This window comes from Osmia lignaria, chromosome 13 (assembly GCF_051020975.1).
Source record: "Osmia lignaria lignaria isolate PbOS001 chromosome 13, iyOsmLign1, whole genome shotgun sequence".
NCBI classification, from domain to species: Eukaryota; Metazoa; Arthropoda; class Insecta; order Hymenoptera; family Megachilidae; genus Osmia; species Osmia lignaria.
In genome coordinates, this window is record NC_135044.1 from 1,960,615 (window position 1) to 1,980,560 (window position 19,946).

The window sequence follows — 19,946 nt, forward strand, 5'->3', positions numbered from 1 at the left end:
AAGTAGAGCAGAAACGAATCAGTTTTTCTGTGTTAGTGATACACTACCGAAAACGAGACACGTGCTGTACCAATCGAGAGGACCTGTGCTCGAAACTGTGTCGTTTTATACCTTTAATTAGAGATTGTTCTTTTCCAGCTAACCAAAGTTCACGACATTCTACGAATTTAATTAACGTTGACTAACTTCTTCGAGGAGATCGCTCGGTACAACTTCACCAAGGAATGTTACGTAAGTCGCGATGTACTTTACGAACAATCGTTTCTCTTCTGCGTGGAAATGGGTGAAAGGACGGTTTCATTTGAATAACTTGCGCCGAGTTTCTTCTTTTTGTCACAAGTTAAACATTTCGGTGCGCCCAAAAATATTTATGATTTATGTCAAATTGATAAAAATTATAATTTTATGACGTTTGTGATCTAAAGATTCTTTTTATCTGAGGATTCTGGGTGAGGATATTTTGATTTATGTGAAATTATTAATAATGCTACCTTGAATTTTATAATTTTATATCTGAGGGGTATTTTTTGGGGGAGGCTTCTCTGTGAGGATTATTACAGCAATGAGCATAGTAGACTTTTCCAGGAAAAATGATGATAAATATTACTACATATTATAAATGTGGAACTACAAAAATCTCCTCAAAGTGATTGAAAAGAAAATTGTATTTTCATGTCCTCTCGACGCAGCGGCACAGCACAAACTCGTATATTCAATAATTTGTATACATTGTATGTACTTGTTTTTGCAACCAAATGGGAAATGCGCATTGTCCATCTACCTTGTACGATTACGTAACATAACTGACATGCTTCGTTTTCCGTAACTCTAGCATGAACTATGCGATAATAACAACGCAAAATAATGTATGCAAGTGCATGATTTATGCAAGTCTGGCTGCAGTCATTGGATGAAACATTCAGGAACAATTACATTTTTAATAACACCAATTGAAAATTGAACAATTCATTAATATTCATTCTAATATTCAACAAGTATCGAAACTGCTAAATGTTTAATTGAATTTTTTAATACTTATTACACAGAATATATTATGTATAATACTTTTATTATATGTTAAACTTTTGATTTAATGCTTTTAATATTAGAGATATGCAAAAATTTGTATTAGGCTGTATCTATATTTTTGATCTGGTAATGAAAGCGAAAATTGCAAATTTTATTTTAGTAAAATAACAAACCAGCTGTGAAAATTATAATATTCTCATAATCCAATGTCTGCAACCAGTTCGAATGGCAGTCAACGTAACTTTATACACGGATAACGTTTCGATGTTTCGTGGTTACTCTTGTCTCACCAATTAATTAAGAAACTTTATCAACAAACTTCTGTATCCCTACGCGACAATGCTACTTCAACGGGTCTCGATGAATATACAAAACAGGAAGCTGATCCGTACTTGAAGATCGCTTTTCAATTCTCAACCAGCTTACGTTTCTTATCAACTGGATCAAGCAACATGCAACGTACGAGAAATCCAGCTGCCGCTTCACAGAATTTACCGTCACGAAGTTTTAAAATACTGAGCAGTGAAAGCTCGTTGGAAAACGTCACGGTGTAACTATTAACCCTTTCATTACAACAAATTTGAATAAAAAAGATTACTTTGGCTCATCATGCTTAAGTTTTTCTGCTACTTTGAAAAAGGGTTATAATTTCCAAAAATTATTGTTTTTGGAGTTTTCCATAATTTTGGGCCTAATAACTATCTAGGTAAATAGTAGACACCTTTTTACCACTAGTATCCTAATTCAGTGATTATTTTATAACGAATGATTATACTCACCCTTAGTAACGAAAGGGTTAATATTACGAATGTACAGTACCGAGCAAGTAGGCTTCTCCAGGGAAAGTGGCGGTGCCCCCTCCCCAGACTTTCACCTCTCCCTACGGTGGCTCCACGGAGAATGACGGTGTACGGGAGAAGGTCTCGTATATAGATCTGTGTCCCCCCCACCACTTGCGTACGATCATTTGGCAGAAGAATTTGAATTGATATTTATGTTAATATTCAAATTTCTTAATTATATGCTAAATATTATGACATTTAACAATGAAAAATTATGTTATTTTGTTTCTAAATCACTTTTAATATTAATATCATTGAAATTAAGATTTTAAAAATTTCTTCTTCTCCTATAATGCCACTTTCCTTAGGAAATTGTACTTTGCTCGATACTGTATGTTTCTGTCATACCACGATATGTCAATTATTGTGAATCGAATTCCTTTTTTTAAATTTGTCAGTGGAAATTATCAAGACTAATATAAGTGAATGAAAGTCAACGAACCGAGATCTTGTCGCTTGAAAGGGAACATGTGGTCAGCTGTGCACAGGAATGTTGCCACGTTGAAATAATTGTTATTAATTTTTATCACTTTTCTAGCTCGATAAAAACTGCTCCGGTGATCTGTGATATGTAACTCTTGTGAGATGGTGTGACAATAAATATGCATTATGAAATTGATATTTTTTCTGATTTTAAAATTGTTCAGATAATGCATATTTATTGTAGATTGATATGTATAACTTAAACAATGTTGGAGTACCATGTTCAGAATGTGTGAATCGTTTATGTACGGTTAATGATTCTGTGATCTTGATTAGAATTTCTTCAAGATTTCAATTATAAAATTAAATAATAGTAAATTAGGTAAAATTTTACAATTAGAACTGTGCTCAACACATTTTTCAATTTTTTCTTTTTTTTTTGTATCATCTTGAAGAAAGTCCTTGACGATGATCTACGTCATGCGAATTGTTTTGAGCAACAAATCACAGTGACAATAAATAATATAAAATAAATTGTAACTTACATTTCATCTGGTTTCGTTTGCGTCGACAAACGATGAAGATCGCCACGCAGATAAGAATTATCACAAGTATCATAACAACAGCAGCAACGATGACAATTAGAAGAAGATATCCTTCCAATTGGTACCACCACGGTATATGGCCTGCAACATATATTAATTATATGTTAATTTGAGATAATAATTTTGAAAAATTAAAACTATTTTAAATAAATAATTCTGCACCACTGAAAGTTCACCAATTTTAATTACAACCCATAATGGCATTCAATGTAACAATATTGTAAATTTTAGAAATTTAATCGTCATAAAACTTTCAGTATAAAATATAAAATATTTTATTCAAACGTTCATCCCTGAACTTGAATAACAAAGTTGATTGCAATTTGCAACTCATTGAAAATTTCTACGTAACACAACAAAGGATTTAGACTGATTGTAGAAATTTCACGGTACACCCTGGTTTGTTGGTAAGGGAATAAAGTAATCGGTAGAGCAGCTGCAATTCAAATGTCGGCGACAGCTGCGTAATATTATAAATACTGAAGTAAGACGACCGATTTTAAGCGAGGATTTTCATTTAAATTCAATCTGCTGCTGCGCTGTGTGACATTTTATTACGCAGAATTTTTATTACGTAATTTTGTGTAGGTTAAATATTCCTGAAATCAAGCAACTATTTCGTTTTTATGAAAAAACGACTAATAAGTCAGTATTAACTTATTCAGATTTTTTAATAAAAATTTTTCTAATTCAATTTATCTGCTTTAATAACAAAGTAAATAATCTCAGCAATTATTCATATTTAACCGTCTATTTCAATTTAATAGTTTCAGTTGAAATGCAAGATAATATAATTATAGAGGAACTTACTTCGATGTCCATGGTGAGCTAAGAAGAAATAAATAATTTAAACCATCGCTTTAACTGTTAAATGAAATATTTCTCTAACTATTTAAAATATGAATATTTTTTCAAATGCAAGTATCAAAATAAATAATTATAAAAATATTTATTTCCTGTTGCGAAATAATTGATTCTTCAACGATTCAAATATTGCATTTTCTGCTATAATGCGATCTCCCCAGGTATCTCCTCGATACGTTAAATAACGAGACTCAACGAAGCAATTTCTATGAAAATTTTAATAATGTTTATAGTAGATTTATATAATCGCACGGATATACGTATTCTCTGGGGGACAGTTGCATTTTCCGGGAAAGAAATGATAACACTCAAGAAACAGGAGGATGAACGTCCCACCGGAGAGACTTTGAATTATTTTGTCTAGGTAATTTGGACACTCTGACCTATTTCCACTGATAAGAATTATCAACCAGAGGTATCTTATTTTCCTGAAGCTAATTCTTCAAAGGTAATTAATAATTTCATTCGTGAAAAAAGTTAACTAACAGAGATATTGTTGTGCAATCAAGAATTTGTACAACAATCTCTTCCTTTTATTGTATTTTTCAGTGTGTTCTTTTATAACAAAATAAAAGAAGAAAAAGAAAAATTGTATACAATTTTTCTTTTTTTAATTTCTTTCAGTAATATTCAGTTTATAATGAAATTATGAAACAACAAGGGACACAGTGACGTCGTTATAAAATTGTAAGAAAATTAAAATTGTTCGCTAAGCTTTTCGCTCAAAGTGTTTATAGCCATCGAACTGATTCAATTCGAAGCGAACAATAAGAGTAATCGAATTTAAAGTCGATTTTAGTTGAAACAGCTTTAAATTACAGTGGAACATGTAAATGACTTTGTATCACGGAAAATACTCATTTAGATTTAACTTTACTCTCACTAAGCTTTGTGTTTGTTACTAAAGTCGTTTAAAATTCATGTCCCCACGTATCTACATAAACCTTAAAAAAAATATAACTTTTTCATCTTTATTCTTGTCTTATTTTACATTTACATATTATCTATATATTATTAATAAACAAAAGATAATTAAAAATTTTAATTAAAAATGATACCTGATTGTTAGTTAAAAATTCGTTTCTGAATAAGATCAATAGGTTCAATAGGAAAATAATGATCCACACTAACAATTTTACATTTCAAATAAACGAGAAAATAGGTAGAAAATGTAAATCAACGATGAATCGGGTCGAAACTGAATTAATTTAACGCAGACTTTGATTGTTCAAGGAGAATCTAATTTATAAGCTTCGACAGGAATGTTCATATTGAATGCATTATATAACATGGAAAAATGCATTTTACCCTTAAGAATCTCTGATATTAAAAATTATTTTTACTTTCTCGCTAATTATTTAATGGAATTATTAATGTCCATCATAAAATTCTTTCAAATTATCTGATGTTTATTATCCGCTATCTCAGATTTTCCTCATTACACGTGAATTACAAAACCAGACAATAGAACGCACGAATTATGAGAGGAATGTGATACTACGAGAAGAAAACTAATCGCAGTGAAGGAATTCGTTTTACGTAAAAATTCACACCAATTTAAAGTAGAATCTCACTACAATAGAGTACAATTTTCCTATTAAAATTGCATGAAACACGTATTTCCAAAATCAGGGGTAAAATTGATTGAATTCCTTCTCCGTATTATTTTTAATATTAAGCTGTTAAATAAAATTTTCATTATTAATTTACGTACCTGGTACGTCTCGCTCACAAGGGTTCGATTGGCCAATAGTGTTGTTCGCAACACAAACGTACGTCCGGAAATTGGTTACCGATGTGTCGAGACGGATGTAGCTTTTTCCATTGCGAGGATCGGGAACTTGTTCCAACGTATCGTTGTCACTCTTCAAAGACCAAAAAAAATCGGTCTCCTTCGGGTTCGCTATCGCAGAGCATACCACGTAATCCACCCCGTCTATTCGTTCCTTTTCCACGCGACACTCCGGCTTAACTGTCCAAAGAAGAAAATGGTTCGGTTTTTGTACAACCACCACCACATAATTCGTACAAATGTCACATAACTCTTAGATGCAGTGTTAAACATTGTACATTTATATTTTGTTCATTAATAATTTGATTATAAAGCGAAATTTACTGGAAATTTAAATCAAATTATAATATTTCTTTCTGTGAAAGTAATTCTATGGTGTTCGTTAACACTTTCAATTAACATGGCAAATTTATGGCATAATTTAAAACTTAAAGTTTAATGAAAATTTCCTAAAATTTCCCGTAATTTCTAATTACTTAAATTATCACTTTGTCTTTTAGAATTCTCAAGAACATGAAACTTTTTTTAATAATTGTATCTTCTCCTATATAATTGCAAACCTTTTCTACTTACATTGAACATTCATGATCATGGAGATATTTCTGCTTCCATGACGATTGGCTGCCTCGCAGTAGTATGTACCATTACTACGTCTTGGCACCTTTATCTTTAAATCGAGAACACGACCTTCGATGATGGTATCCGTTGAACCCTCTCGAAACCAGCGAAAAGTGGCTTCCGGATGTGCTTTCGCGTTACAGGTTACTGTTTCCGGTATCGTGTCCACGGTGACGTTTATTTTACTCTTTGAAATCGTCATATTTTCCGGAGGAACTTGACAGAAAGAAGTATTGTTAATTAACCGTGTTTGATTTGCCCGAATAATTAAATGTTAAACACACGATATCGCATGAGTATGTTTTTAACACTCACGTTATGGAGTGAATGAATTGGCGTAACTATGTGGGGATCAGGCATCTTTAAAAACGTGGATTGATCCACTTATCATTCTAAATTTTTAAGATTCCAGAATTTCCAGAATTTCAAAATTCCAATATGCCAGATTTTCAAAAACTTGGAATTCGAAAATTCCAAAGTTGAAAAATTTAGATATCTTTAAATTCCACAATTCCAAACTCTTAGATTTCCAAATTTCTAAGGGACCCAGCCCACCCCAGAAAAGATTCTCATTACTTCACTGAATGAACGACAGCGAAAGGATTAACATGTGAATTTCAACTTTCCAGAATTTCAAAATTCCAATTTGCCAGATTTTTCAAAACTTAAAATTCGAAAATGCCAAAGTTGAAAAATTTAGATGTCTTTAAATTCCACAACTCCAAACTCTTAGATTTCAAAATTTCAGAATTTCTAAATTTCTAAGGGACCCAGCCCACCCCAGGAAAGATTCTCGTTACCCCACTGAATGAATTTGAAACGAAAGAAACTTACATTCAACGTGAAAATGAGTGCTGCTTTTTACTCCAGGCCCTATTCCATTGCTGCTGCTCTCGCACGTGAATTTCACGTTGTCTTCGACCCTATCCAATTGACCGGAGGGCCATGCGGTCAGGTTCCACACGAGGGTCGATTGGATGCTCTCGAAGTCGTTCGTTCGTGGATCGGGCAGATGATAAACGTTCGACAGATAGTATCGATTCGTTTTCGAGAAATCCATGAGTATGCCGTCCTTCAGCCAGGAAATATTGCAGATAGGCGCGCATTCGACCCAGCACATGATACTAACGTTCGGGGAATTGTACACGTAGCCGTGATAAGGGAGCAGTTTCTTGATAAACGCAGGGGCAGCTATTGACAATCAAACAACATGTTTAACCACGTTTCCAAACCGTGCCACTGGAACATGTTGGCTCATGAAAGGAGATAAGAGTGTCAGGATTCGCGAACCGATTTATAACAGGGTGAAAAATGAATAAATTTTCATATTCAAAATCCGTCAGATTTATAGGAAATCCAGTAAATATAATATATTGGCATATTTATTGTTAATTATATTTTAATAATTATGTTTGATGATTAAAGTATTACTATAAAAGGAATTTGTTGATATTTTAATGAGCAGTATAACATGTGCTCATAAATGCTAATATTGTAATACATTTAATTTAAACTTTAATTAGTACTTTCATTTAAAATTGATAATATTTGATACGACGATTCATTTTGTAGAAAACTCCTGAATTTTTTATTACCCAATTAATTTTCACGCAATAACGAATGCGTTGAATTAATCCATTAGCGAGTAACATTATTTAAATATTGCAATGAAATATTATAATATTATCAGTTTATATCTTTAATAGGAGATACGAGTACGATAAAGTTTCCATTATATCGCGGAGATATTATGCAAAATGCAGGAACAAATGTACATGCAGACCACGTTTCTCTATATGTATACGTATTAAATAAACGAATACAAAAAAAAAAAGAAAAAAAAGGTAAAAGCAGATGCCCAGGATTTTCAAGATACGGATCGTTGATTTAGATACAGTAGCAGTTCTTTATATAGCACGAACCCGTATTTTTGTTTGTTAAATAAATATAATAACCAATCGTATATGCTCGTTCTATCCTGGTGCTGACATACTTTTTTAAATTCCAAATCCCATAGAAAAAGTATTGCGAGTTACTTTATTTTACAAAATATGCTTATTAGGGGTATATTTTCTACTGAATTTTATCTCTCCCCAGCCTTACTCAGGGTGCGAGCATCGATGACACCCATGGCACCCAACGCGTTAATAAGGGCCGAAATCTATACCAGCCCACTGAGAATTTTTCTGAACTCCTGATCGTTAATCTATCTTCTGCTACCAGCGCGATTTGTCAAATTAATCAAACACCAATGGAAAGTACAGATTGTCAAAGTTAATATCAATTCTTTATCAAAATTCCAGGATTTAATGCTTGTCAGAGCGTCAGCTGATCCGTACGAAATTAACGTCACCCGAAAAACGGACAACAGATTTATTCGACAGAGAATCGAAAAGTTTTTCGAACAACTTTACAACTCACCAGACACGTCGATAAACGTGGTGGCCGGGTCCCCGTCGCCGGCTTCGTTGTAAGCCAGACAAGTAAAGTTCGCTTCAGTTTCCAAATTAACCGATTCAATGGTAAGGGTAGCGTCGTTTTCATCCGGAAGTCTGGGAAGGCCTCGAAACCATTTGAAGCCAACTACCTTTGGCCGTCCTGGGTCCAGTACGAAGCACGTGATTGTCAATGGTCGCTTCTTTATTACCTGCTGGGGCTCGTACGAGATCGAAGCCGGTCCAGGCTTGTCTATTATTCGTAACAACAAGTAAATTTCTCCATTGAAATTCTAGTTTGAAAATTTTATTTTCTTGCGTTCAATTTTTAACACAGCTCACATATTCTTTCGTTTCAGTAGACATTGCTGTACCTAGGACGTTTTTATGGGCCAGGCTAGGTCCCTTAACTTTATTAACAGTGATTGTTGTTTCATATTTTGCATTTATCAAGATTTTTCGAGAGAATCTTAAAAAATGTTGGAATTTTGAAAACTTGGAATCTTGAAAGTTTGGAATTTTAAAACAATAGAATATTAGGACATTAGAATATTAGAGTTCTACAATTTTAAAGCCTTAAAGTTTTAGTAAGTTATTGTTAGAATCCTAGATTAGCGAAGTCCACATTTGGGGGATGGGGCTAGTCCTATCTTGACACTTCCTTAGTTATGCCAAAGATAGCAGACAATTATTAAATCATTGTGAATCGAATTAATTCAAACCAGTAGCAGTTCAGAATTTGAATATATAAAAAGTGAAAATAAACTTACAATAGACTATGACAGGTGCACTGGCTGAAAGTGGTCCCCATCCAGCGTCGTTTCTACCCTCGCAAGAGTAATTCCCATGAAAGGAACGACCCACTGCCTCAAGGAGCAGTTTACTCGGATCGATATCGCAGAAAATTAAAGATTCCTCGGTGGTTGTGGTGGTCGCGGTGTTATTTCTCGTGCAATCCGGAAGTTCTTTCAGCAGGTCCCCGTCCAAGTACCATCGGACAGCGGTCAAGCTTGCTGGATTTCCGGAAACAACTTCGCAAGTCAAAGAGACATTCAAGCGGTCCGCCTCGTTCACCGGTGTTTCCGGATCCATTACCACTTCGACTACCGGTTTGTCTGTTTACAAAAATGAAGAGAAACTTGATAGTAATACGAAGGGCGGCCGTTGATTAGAGGAAGAGTGTACCCTTCCCTAATGACTTTTATGTCTTTTTATACCTTAATTAAAAAGGAAAGAGATAAAATCAAATATTTTTTTTACATGGAAATACTTTTCAGAATCAATTAATTTTTGACAGATGTATTACTCAATTATAGTTTTTTTTTTTTAATTTCAAAACAATTTGTTCCTAAGAAATATAAAATCGAAGAAAGGAATATGAAATTAAAATTAAATTAATAAAAGTTAACAGGAAATTTTCAAAAACATACCTATGGAAATGTGATTTTCAGTGTGGGTCATATAGACCCGAAGAGCAGATTTAAGAAAAAATAATAAACATGGTTGCAGGTTAAAAGATTTTACTTTTACAGAAAATTGACACATTTGATCACGACAAATAATTAATTGTCCAATTTACTGGGTTCATCTGTTTCACATCAGAAGCAACGCTTCAACCAAATGGATGTAATCAGTCTAAAAAAAGAATGGACCATCAGATCCATCGAATAGACCATACCAAGGAACTTATTGCTCATGTTTCTTTTACGAGCAACGTGAAAGTTTATTTTATTCAAGATAAAGCACACACTTGTGTTGGGAGTGTAGAAAAGAAAGAATTCAGGAAGCTTGATCAAGCAGTTGAAAAAGAACTTTCGCATGAGGATCCAATCAGCGGATTGGATGGAACATTCCCCCCCCCCCCCCCCCAAAGGTAATTAAGATTTTAGCGAGTTGAAAATAAAAAAAAGAAAATCAGAAAAGAAGACCACGAAGTTTGTTCGAGAACAGAAAGGAAAAGAAACCGAGTGAAAGAAGGAAAACAGTGAGGAAAAGAAAAAGGACGATTGGCGAAGGTGATTCATACATTCAAGTATAATATTAATAATAAAGAACAAAAATGGCGAACTGATTGTTCTATTTTTCTATCTCACTGAACCATAGGGGATTGACTTCCATCTTTTAAAAATTTTCAATTAAACAATTATTGTAGCTAGTAAGCTGAAAATAATTAATAAATCTTTTAATAGCGTGGATTCTCCGCAAAACGAGAATCGACGTCATCAGACACGAAAAGCAAGGATAATATCGCAAAAAGGAAAAAAAAGAACAGTTCCGTTTCGTTTCGCATTACAGCAATTTATCGCGTTTTATTCCGGTAAACGATATTTATGCGTCCATAAATTTTCGCGAGCACCGCTTTAAAACCAATGCCGGAACATACGTACCGCTTTCGTTTTTTTCATTACCGAACGTAATCCATCCACCATTCCCCATCATAAACTTTTTAACTTCGGTATTGATCACGAAACGCGAGTTAACCATCAACGTTTATCCGGTCATCGATCCTCGATTTGATTGATACACCGATTAACGTTAATTGGGAATCGCGTAACACGATTGTAGATATTACGTTTGTTAAGTAAATTATGCAAGGAATAATGTCGACACACTTACACAATACGTTGACTTCGACGACGTCCTCTGAAACGGATGGACCAACATTATTGTGTAGAATGCACCTGTAAGAGCCCATGTCGCTAAGTGTCGCATTTTTCACGGTAAGGGCTGTTTGTTCTGTGATTCCACCCTCGTAGTGGTCGTCGGTTACAACTAATTCTTTGTCGTCTCGGAACCTGCGAAAATACGATTAAAATTATCAGAAATTTTTCTGTATTGCTCTCCTTTAATTCCAATTTTATATAAATAATATTAACAAATTAATTTTTGGTGAGTTTTACTCAGCATATTGCAAAGAAAATTTGATCACAATTAGAAATTTCAAAATAAAACTTATTCGATTATAAATGGAAAACTATCGTTTATTAAATAAACGAATATGTAGATGACAAATAAATCATTTCTCAAATAAGATTTAAAAATTTATTTCTAAATAAACTTAGTTGTTACAGTTATTTTCTGTCTTTAAACTTTTTTTAACAACCCTTTGTATATTTTTAGATTTGTCACCCACATATTTTCATTTAAAAATAAGTAAATTATTTAAATGAATGTGCTAATTCGAGGAAAGGTGTTAATTATCTGTTGTACAGTATATTACAGGAAGAAGCTTAAAACCACTTTGTAAAATGAACACCCCGTACACCCTCTATAATATTGTATTAACTCGATAAAGAATTTGTATCGTCATGGGGTAAGTTCAATCCAATCTTCGCCATCCGAGGATTAACCATCAGCTGCTTTGGTCCTCTTTTATAATATAGTTAGCCGTGGTTGGGCAAGGTGCTATAAACTTGGGAGCTTGTATGCTCTCAATAAACTCTACGAGCAGTTTTCCAGAAAAAGCGAACGGGTTTTACAGCAAAGTTTTGTAGCTCGGTGTTGTCTAACACTTCTTAGGCTAACGCGCTTAATTAAAGTTGAACGTGTCTCGTGGAACACATTATTAATAGCCAATGAAAAGCATGCAAATCAAAAGCGCTAAATTTTTAATAAAATCACAAATAACCATATATAAAAAAAGAGGGAAAAAATCAAATTATTCTTTTCACATATAACTAATTTATTGAATTGAACTGATGGGATTTCGCAAAATAGTTTATATTATTTTATGTAACAGATTTACAATATTATGCAATAAAGGGATTTGTCCATGGTAGACCGGAAGCAGGAAACTTGATAAACGAGTAAAATCTTTTATGAGATAGTAAGAATAAGAACGTGTCAACATCTAAAGAATGAAAAGCATAGATTCACATGACACATGGAACCACGTGGTAATGACAAGCAACATAAATTCATGGTTTCTTCTCATTTTTCCCTTTTTTTTTATTCCATCTGTATTATGGAGTTTTGTATCGATTTCAATCACGACGATAGTAAAATACCATAAATGGTAGAAATTGTATTCGGAATAAAATTTATTTGTATTTGCTCTTTGATCGCTTCCGTATCGATATATTCAGTATTTTTTAATATTTCACGTCCTCATGTACGTCAAACTTACACAGATGAAATTCATTTATGGAAGCTAATTTATATCGTGCTGAATTTTATTGGAATTTATACGATTACCTTAACCGTTTTTAAAATGTTTATCTCGAAAATGAAAAGTGGGCAGCCCCGAAATTAAAATGAAAAGTACAATTTATAGATATGAAAAATGTTTCACGAGGAAAGAATTATATTTGCAATAATAAATATAAAGTGTTTGATATGAAATATGAAGATTACCGAAGACCTTTGTTTAATTTAACAAAAATTAAAAGTTTTTAATACTTTATCAGATTTAAAATTTCTGTTTAATAAGAAAGATAACACCTTTATACTAAATTGTTGATTTAAGATTAATTAAAAATATAGAAAAATTAGTGAAATTAGAAACATTATAATTAATATATCTACCTCTTGATTACTTCTGAAATACAATATCGTTTCATAACTTTAATTAAATCAAAAATAAACTTACCATATTACTTCTGTCAGGCTAGCTGGATTAGCTTCGTAATCACAAAAGATTATAAAATCCTCAGTTTCGTTCACTGTAATATTTTCTGGCTGAATACTGACTATAGGTGGATCTGTAACAAAAGAATTACTTTATGTTACATAAAAGTTTTAATATTCGCCTGGAATATTAGTGTGGCTTCAATTGAAATGAATTCTTTTGAAAATATCATCTGTAAAACGCGTCTCTATGTTACTGTACTTTTAATAGATTTTGTATTTTAATGAAAAATCAAATTTATCATTCACATTAGGGGAGATGCATTAACCATCATTTCTGACAATTTGTGTTAATTTTCTATATTAATTTTTACATTTAACTTTATCTTAATATTCTTGTACATATTTTATAAATTACCGTATCGCGACGTACTTCGAAGGGATACGCGTTCAGAATCCCTATTTTGGAAGAAGATTCCTAAAATAAGTCGTCGGCGAGGCGTCTGGAATTAAAATAACGCGTGCACGTGTTCGCTCGAAGAAATCCTAGGAAGCGGAAGGCGAAGCTTTGTCCGCGTTCCGAGATATGTTTAAACACGGGGTCGCAAAATGTCCGGCATAAAACAAAACCCCCGTCGTAAGTAGTAGGTAGTCGCGAGAGTGGCCTGTCTAAAGAGGAAAGAGGGAAGTTGGACACGCGCCAGACCCGCGAGTTTCTCGTTTCCAATCCGTGGATAGTTTTCGTGCTTGCTGGGAAACGAAACCTTACTCTCCGCGAACCCTCGTCCCGACGAGCAGAAACTGGAAACGTCAACGAGACGAACGACTATCTATCTTCCTTTTTCCTATCGCGCCAAAAGGATCTTCCATTCCGCGCCATGTAATTGAAAGATACAAGGAGTTGGCTTACAGGGGACGAGATTATCGGGGCTACCATCGAAATTTAGCGCCTTCCTCGCTAAAAGGAACACAGAGAAATATTCCTTTCTTGAAATAAAAAAATACTGTGAGGAATCTCTTTGTGCCTTGTTTCTAAAGCACTTCTTCTAATTAATTTTGATCGCAAACTTTCGGAAGATAGGATGCCTATATTTTTCAAACTGTTTTTATTTAATATCATGTTCAACAGTTTTTTGAATAGTTAAATTACCATTATGAAACTAGTTACGCCAAATCGAGTGAACCAGAATCAATTTTCGAAAATTTTACATTATACAGGAGCAATTGAAATATGACCAAGAGATAATTGTTACAAAGTCTTTAGCCCAATTAAAACCGTGCTTCCAATCCTCTATCTTCCTCGAAATACGATCCACTCGTCGGATGAACATCGACCGATCTAATTCGTTTAATTAAATCTATGATCGTATCTTTTGCACCAGTCGAGAAAGTAAATTGGAGAGGGTATGAAAAAAAGAAACAGAAATATACGCAACGGTCGTCTGTGAGATGTAACTTCATTTCATGTCGAGGATATTGGACGATGATTAAACATAGGAAAAAATTGTGTTAGAGAACCTTGGAGATACGTTACGAACCCTTTGTTCGTTTCGAATCGCTAAGACTAAATTACAGACGATTCTTTACGATCCTTTTCCCGCCTTTAGAGAAAAATTTCTTTTCAATCGCGCCTTTCAAGATAAATGTATGCGAATCGTTCGTTTGAAAGTTACCATGACAAAGGTCCAGACGAGAAGTTTCATGAAAAATACATTCGATCGCAATTTTTAATTCCAATCATTTGGTCTCTTTTTTTGTATAACTATTAACCCTTTCATTAAAACAAATTCAAATAATTCGTCATGCAAAAGAGCAGCTAAAGATTAATAATAAATTCTAGTGACGTTAGCTAGCACAAAAAGCGAATCAAGGTATTAATGCGATTACACCCTTATTCGATCATTATTCTATTATATTTCGTTTTAAAGTACTGCTACGCGTGACCCATATTTTCACGTCGGGGTTCGCCATTAAAAGACTTAAACGCTTGTTATAATCTGGATTTCCTTTTAATACCTGTTAGATCCCTTTAACAGTTTGCGATTTTATTATGAGGAAAATGGCAGAGATCCACCATTGAATAATGTATATTATCAACCGTCCTCGTGTTTCAATTTTAAAAGTAATTTAATCCGGCCAGAAATATGTAAATTATAAAATGATTCTTTTCACGGAATACGAAACACTTCTTCGTTGTTCGATAACAGCGCTTAATTTAATTCCATCAAATTTTAGAGGAATACATATAAAATCAAATTAAAATACGAATTTCGAGGTAAATTTGTTTCCAAGAATTTCACCAATTTAGTGGGTAAAATGGAGCGCAGAAACAAAACTCGTTTCAGCACGTAGTTGAAAAGCTGTTAAAAGTTAACTCGCATGCAAGTATTAATAGAAGTCAGAATTATTATTATTATTATTTTTTTATGAAGGTTAATCTCGCATGGCATGATAATAAAAAAAACTTTATAAAAGCTTTTGAAGAGGTATGTAGGCTGTTTCCCAGCTAATTAAAAGTTCATGTATTGTATTGCAGGTGAACTTCTATCGAAATATCTACGAAATATTGATGTCTTCGTTTAGCATTTAAAAATTAGTCGTAAATATTCAGATTTTCAGTTATTTATTATTAGTTATTATTATTTATTTATATAAAAACGATAGGCAAAATATGTTCGTGATGGTAAATCGAAGATATGGGAATTCTGAAAACTGTGCTTTACTTACATAAAACTTCGATCGTCATTGATTCTTTCATGGGTTTCAGAACCTCGGAACGCGTGACCGAGTTTTCAGCGTAACACTTGAACGTTCTTCCATTGTCGTACTCCGAGGCTGTAAAAGCTAGATGACTTATGGTTTCTGACGTGCCATCCGGCTGTGAACGAAAAAAAGATATCAAACGTTATATTAAATCAAATCAAATATCCAATCCGGATATAGAAACATCAATTCAGTTTATCAAATCAAAACTGTTTTCCTAAGTTTATATAAGTTTGTTATCAATTGAAATTGATATTTGTTCGTTTCACCGAAAATTGAAAATTTATTTTTCTTCTTTTTGCAATAAAATAAAACAACGTTTGATTAAAATCTATAATCTTTTCTTGTTTCTCTTTACATATTTCAGTAAAAATACTTGCTCCATTCTAGAGAAAAATCCTAATTACAATAACGCTTGTAGTATGTCGGACTAAATATGGTTAATACTACTGTGGCGGCTGATACGTTCAATCTATACTACTTCAAAACGATTTTGGAGAACAAAACGTTTCACAGAACGAGCAATAAACGCGTTCATATTTCTTCGAGATTCATTTTGATATCGCGCTGCCAGTGAAGAAACGAAAGCTGTGTAAGTGTGGTTTTTTTTCTCTGTTTTGTTTGTTTTTGACGAATGTCGAGCGGGAAACAAAAGGCTGGAAGCGAGGGGGTTAGCGGAAGGAAAGAATGGGGAAAAATGCCAGAGTGGCCGTGCAATCTGCGTACACAGCGTTCGCGAAACCATCACTTTAATTATTTCGAGTTCTTCCCTTTTTTTCACGTCACGTTTCGGTTGTTTCCAGATCCAGTCACCGCGAGAAAAAACACGTTCTTTGCTGGAAACAAGTGCTAAAATTTCATACAATTCAAGCTAAATATTGAATCCATCACTAATTGTGTAATTAGTGTTGCATGAAAGTAAAGAATTAATTTTTGGCGCAAAAATTTAAGTTAATTACAAACACTAATATTTATTCAATATTTGATATTCAAATAATTTAAAGAAATAAAAGATATTTAAATTGAATCAGAATAAAGACGAATTTAGTTTTAATTTTGAAATTTAAATGATTTAATACTTAATATTTAAATTAAACTTCAAATTATATTTCATGTTCAATTTAATATTACGAATATTTTAATTAGGAATGCCTTTGAAAATCTGCACATTTGTAAGATTTATGTGAAATGAATACAATAGAAAATCTACGGATGGAAATGCAAATTGAAGTCCTGTCATTGAAACGACTACTCGACTTTAATTTTGTTGATTCTGATGGTATGTGGATAACGAATGTAGTGGACCATGAATAACGCTGATCGGACATTTCGACATTCCGCGAAAAATGGGAGAATTGAACAAAATTCCATGGTACAGGATAATTTGATGTAGTTATTTTTTTGGGGTTTATTGTACTTCTTCATTTTCGTTTTGAAGGCTACCGAACTGGACATATTACGAGTTAGTTCCATTGAAAAATTTGTATTCAGGTTTTGAAACGAAAGTAATCGCATTAAAAGGCATTAATGCATGGACTGCTATTAGGGTCATCGCTGATTGGAGCTGTAAATTCAATTTAACGCAATAATTAAAAAAGAAAAATCGCAATTGAATAAAAGGTTCATCAATGGCAGTCATTAAAAATTACCTATGCATCTTTAATAAAAAAAATTTTCATATTTTGCAATTTTTAACTTATAATAATTTACAATATTTAAATAAGAATTATTACTTAATTCACAAAAAAATTGCCCGAATAAATCAAAAGTTAAAAAGGGTTGAAAATTTCATTCTAAAATCTGATTGAATATCAAACGACTTCCGTCGGAACTGTATAACGTACAATTCAAAATCGAAGCTTGCCATGAAACGTTTTTCTACAAAATTTGAAAGAGGCAAATCGATTTAAGGTGACGAAAATGGTGTGTAACTCGCGATACACGTCTTCACCTTGCTGGATGCAATTTTCAAGGGAAAAATTTCCGTGAAATCACTCCGTTCCCATCATCAGAATAGAAATTTTATTTTCCATTCGTTGGAGGTAGTTTTACACGGGGTGTTCCGATCGAACGAGTTGTTAATCGTCTGGCGTGAAACATGAGTCGCGTTATCGCGATTATAGATTTCTGTTTCTCCCGCTTGCCGTTACACCCGGCGCGGTATCATAATTAGCATTGTTTACCGAGTACTTGATTATGGCACCAATGACGTAACGATCGAATCGTACACCGATGTGTACGTGGCAACAGACAGAATTTACATAGAGCCAAGTAATTACATGCCACGAATGCTCGCCAATGCAAACACGCATCCTGCTGAACGCGAGATTAAGCGGATTCGCATGGACAGTTTCGCGATCCATCTTCCTCGTCTTTTCGGCAATCTTGTTACTAATCCTAAGACGAGGATAATTTGATTTTCATTTTAACACGTTGAATGCCGACCGTGACACCAACTTATTGTGGCAGACTGTCGTGCCGTTTTGGGTAAAGGATTTTTCCCGGTCTTTGTGTTTTCAAGGGCTATGTATCGTGGGAGATGGAACTCGAGGGCTGGCAATGAAAGTGACGATAGCCAGAAGGAATAGCTAAGTGCCAGGGTTAATGAAGCTAGTCCTTGAAGGCAAAGGGTTATTTTCCCCCTTCCGATTTTTCTGTGGACGACCGTTTGATTTCGACGGAAAATCGGTAGAATTCATCTAGTGCCATTGTTTCAAATAAAAGCAACTCCACAAACTACTACACTCAGAATAAGAATAGGGCACGTATTATTTAAAATAATATTCGTTGCTAAACCATGCTCATTGAATCGGTAGCGATAATTCAAAAGGCCTTTGACGATGTTTCTCTGGGATCACGGTTTTCCAGTTTCGTCTTTCATTAAGCTAGTAGTTTCCGAAGTCGCGTTAACGAAGTTGGACATCAGTTCGAACATATTTTAAGTAACAGGGTGCTGGGTGCTCGCTTTGCAGCAAGTTCACCATTAATAAACTACTTCGCCCGCTGAATAAACACAATTCCAAGTTGGCAACACTTGGAGCGAGAAAGCAATTATTCAAATACCCTTCTCGTTTTCCTTATACTTTGCGCGATTCCTTTCAACTATTCATTTTGAATTTAATTCGATCACTCGTGGCTTTATATTCATTTAGAGAAATACAAAAATTTTTACTCTTACAGAGGATCGTCCCTTAAGCAACACGTGTGATATGAGCTTCAGCTTACGATTAATTCGTTCTTACTTTGAAATATTAAAAAAATCATTACACGATTTTTATGGTTTCTCGTTACATTTTTATCTTCTCCCCGACGATCTTGAAAGCTTCGTTTTAGAGTGATCGCGTTAACTTTCGCGCAATCAACTGTCAATCGTTCGTACGATCTACTTGCCGTGTATGAAAAAGTGATTTCACAGATGAATAAAGTGTTCCAGGCTTGTCGCATCGGAAAATCATTTCGCGTGATTTCGCACGGCGAGACCGTGATATATCCTGTGTATACGTGTAGCCGTAGATCGTCGCCACCATCATAAATCCATTATGGCAATATCTCCGGCTATAAAGTCGCTTCAGCTTAGCCGGCTGAATATAAGAAATCCGATTACCATAGTTGCCCACTTTTTAGGCTACAACTGCGATCGTTCACGCGGCCGCTATTACCGGTAATTGCTTTCTAAATTTTCAATGAGAAATTTGAAAAACCGAAAAACCGAAAAAAAGATTTGATAGATGCGATAGATGATATTTGCTTTTCTCTTTTAATGTTTCAACAGCTATTTCGTTATTGAAAAATCTAAAATCCCTCTTTTTAATTGCTTTATCGAATTCTTTTGATAGAATAATTGTGGTGCAGAATTTTCATGAATTAGTTTAATACAATAGATTTCCTTTTAATATTTCTAGTATTTGTATCCCTCGAACAATTATCTATTGTGGTTGTCGATGAAGATTGATATGAATAGCGTTTAATTGGGTCGCTTTTGATAGAACAAAAGTTGTAAGAAGAATAT

General features: G+C 33.8%; 1 protein-coding gene across 13 annotated transcripts in view; it reads right to left on the reverse strand.

Annotated features, from left to right (window-relative positions):
• nrm (neuromusculin) overlaps window positions 1–19,946 on the reverse strand; it is a 214,616-nt gene that overhangs the window by 19,328 nt on the left and 175,342 nt on the right. For 10 of the 13 annotated variants that reach the window (XR_013063221.1, XR_013063225.1, XR_013063224.1 and 7 more), the window contains exons 8-17: window positions 15,902–16,052; window positions 13,197–13,308; window positions 11,225–11,403; window positions 9,379–9,723; window positions 8,595–8,861; window positions 7,008–7,364; window positions 6,129–6,389; window positions 5,478–5,735; window positions 3,710–3,727; window positions 2,840–2,980 (exon numbers count right to left, since the gene is read on the reverse strand). Coding sequence is in view for 4 of the 13 variants with exons in the window: in XM_076691442.1 (XP_076547557.1) it covers window positions 2,840–2,980; window positions 3,710–3,727; window positions 5,478–5,735; window positions 6,129–6,389; window positions 7,008–7,364; window positions 8,595–8,861; window positions 9,379–9,723; window positions 11,225–11,403; window positions 13,197–13,308; window positions 15,902–16,052 (2,089 nt within the window). In the remaining 9 variants the exon portion in view is untranslated. The remainder of the gene's footprint in view (window positions 1–2,839; window positions 2,981–3,709; window positions 3,728–5,477; window positions 5,736–6,128; window positions 6,390–7,007; window positions 7,365–8,594; window positions 8,862–9,378; window positions 9,724–11,224; window positions 11,404–13,196; window positions 13,309–15,901; window positions 16,053–19,946) is intronic. The other 3 variants (XR_013063223.1, XR_013063226.1, XR_013063228.1) reach the window with 2 other exon arrangements.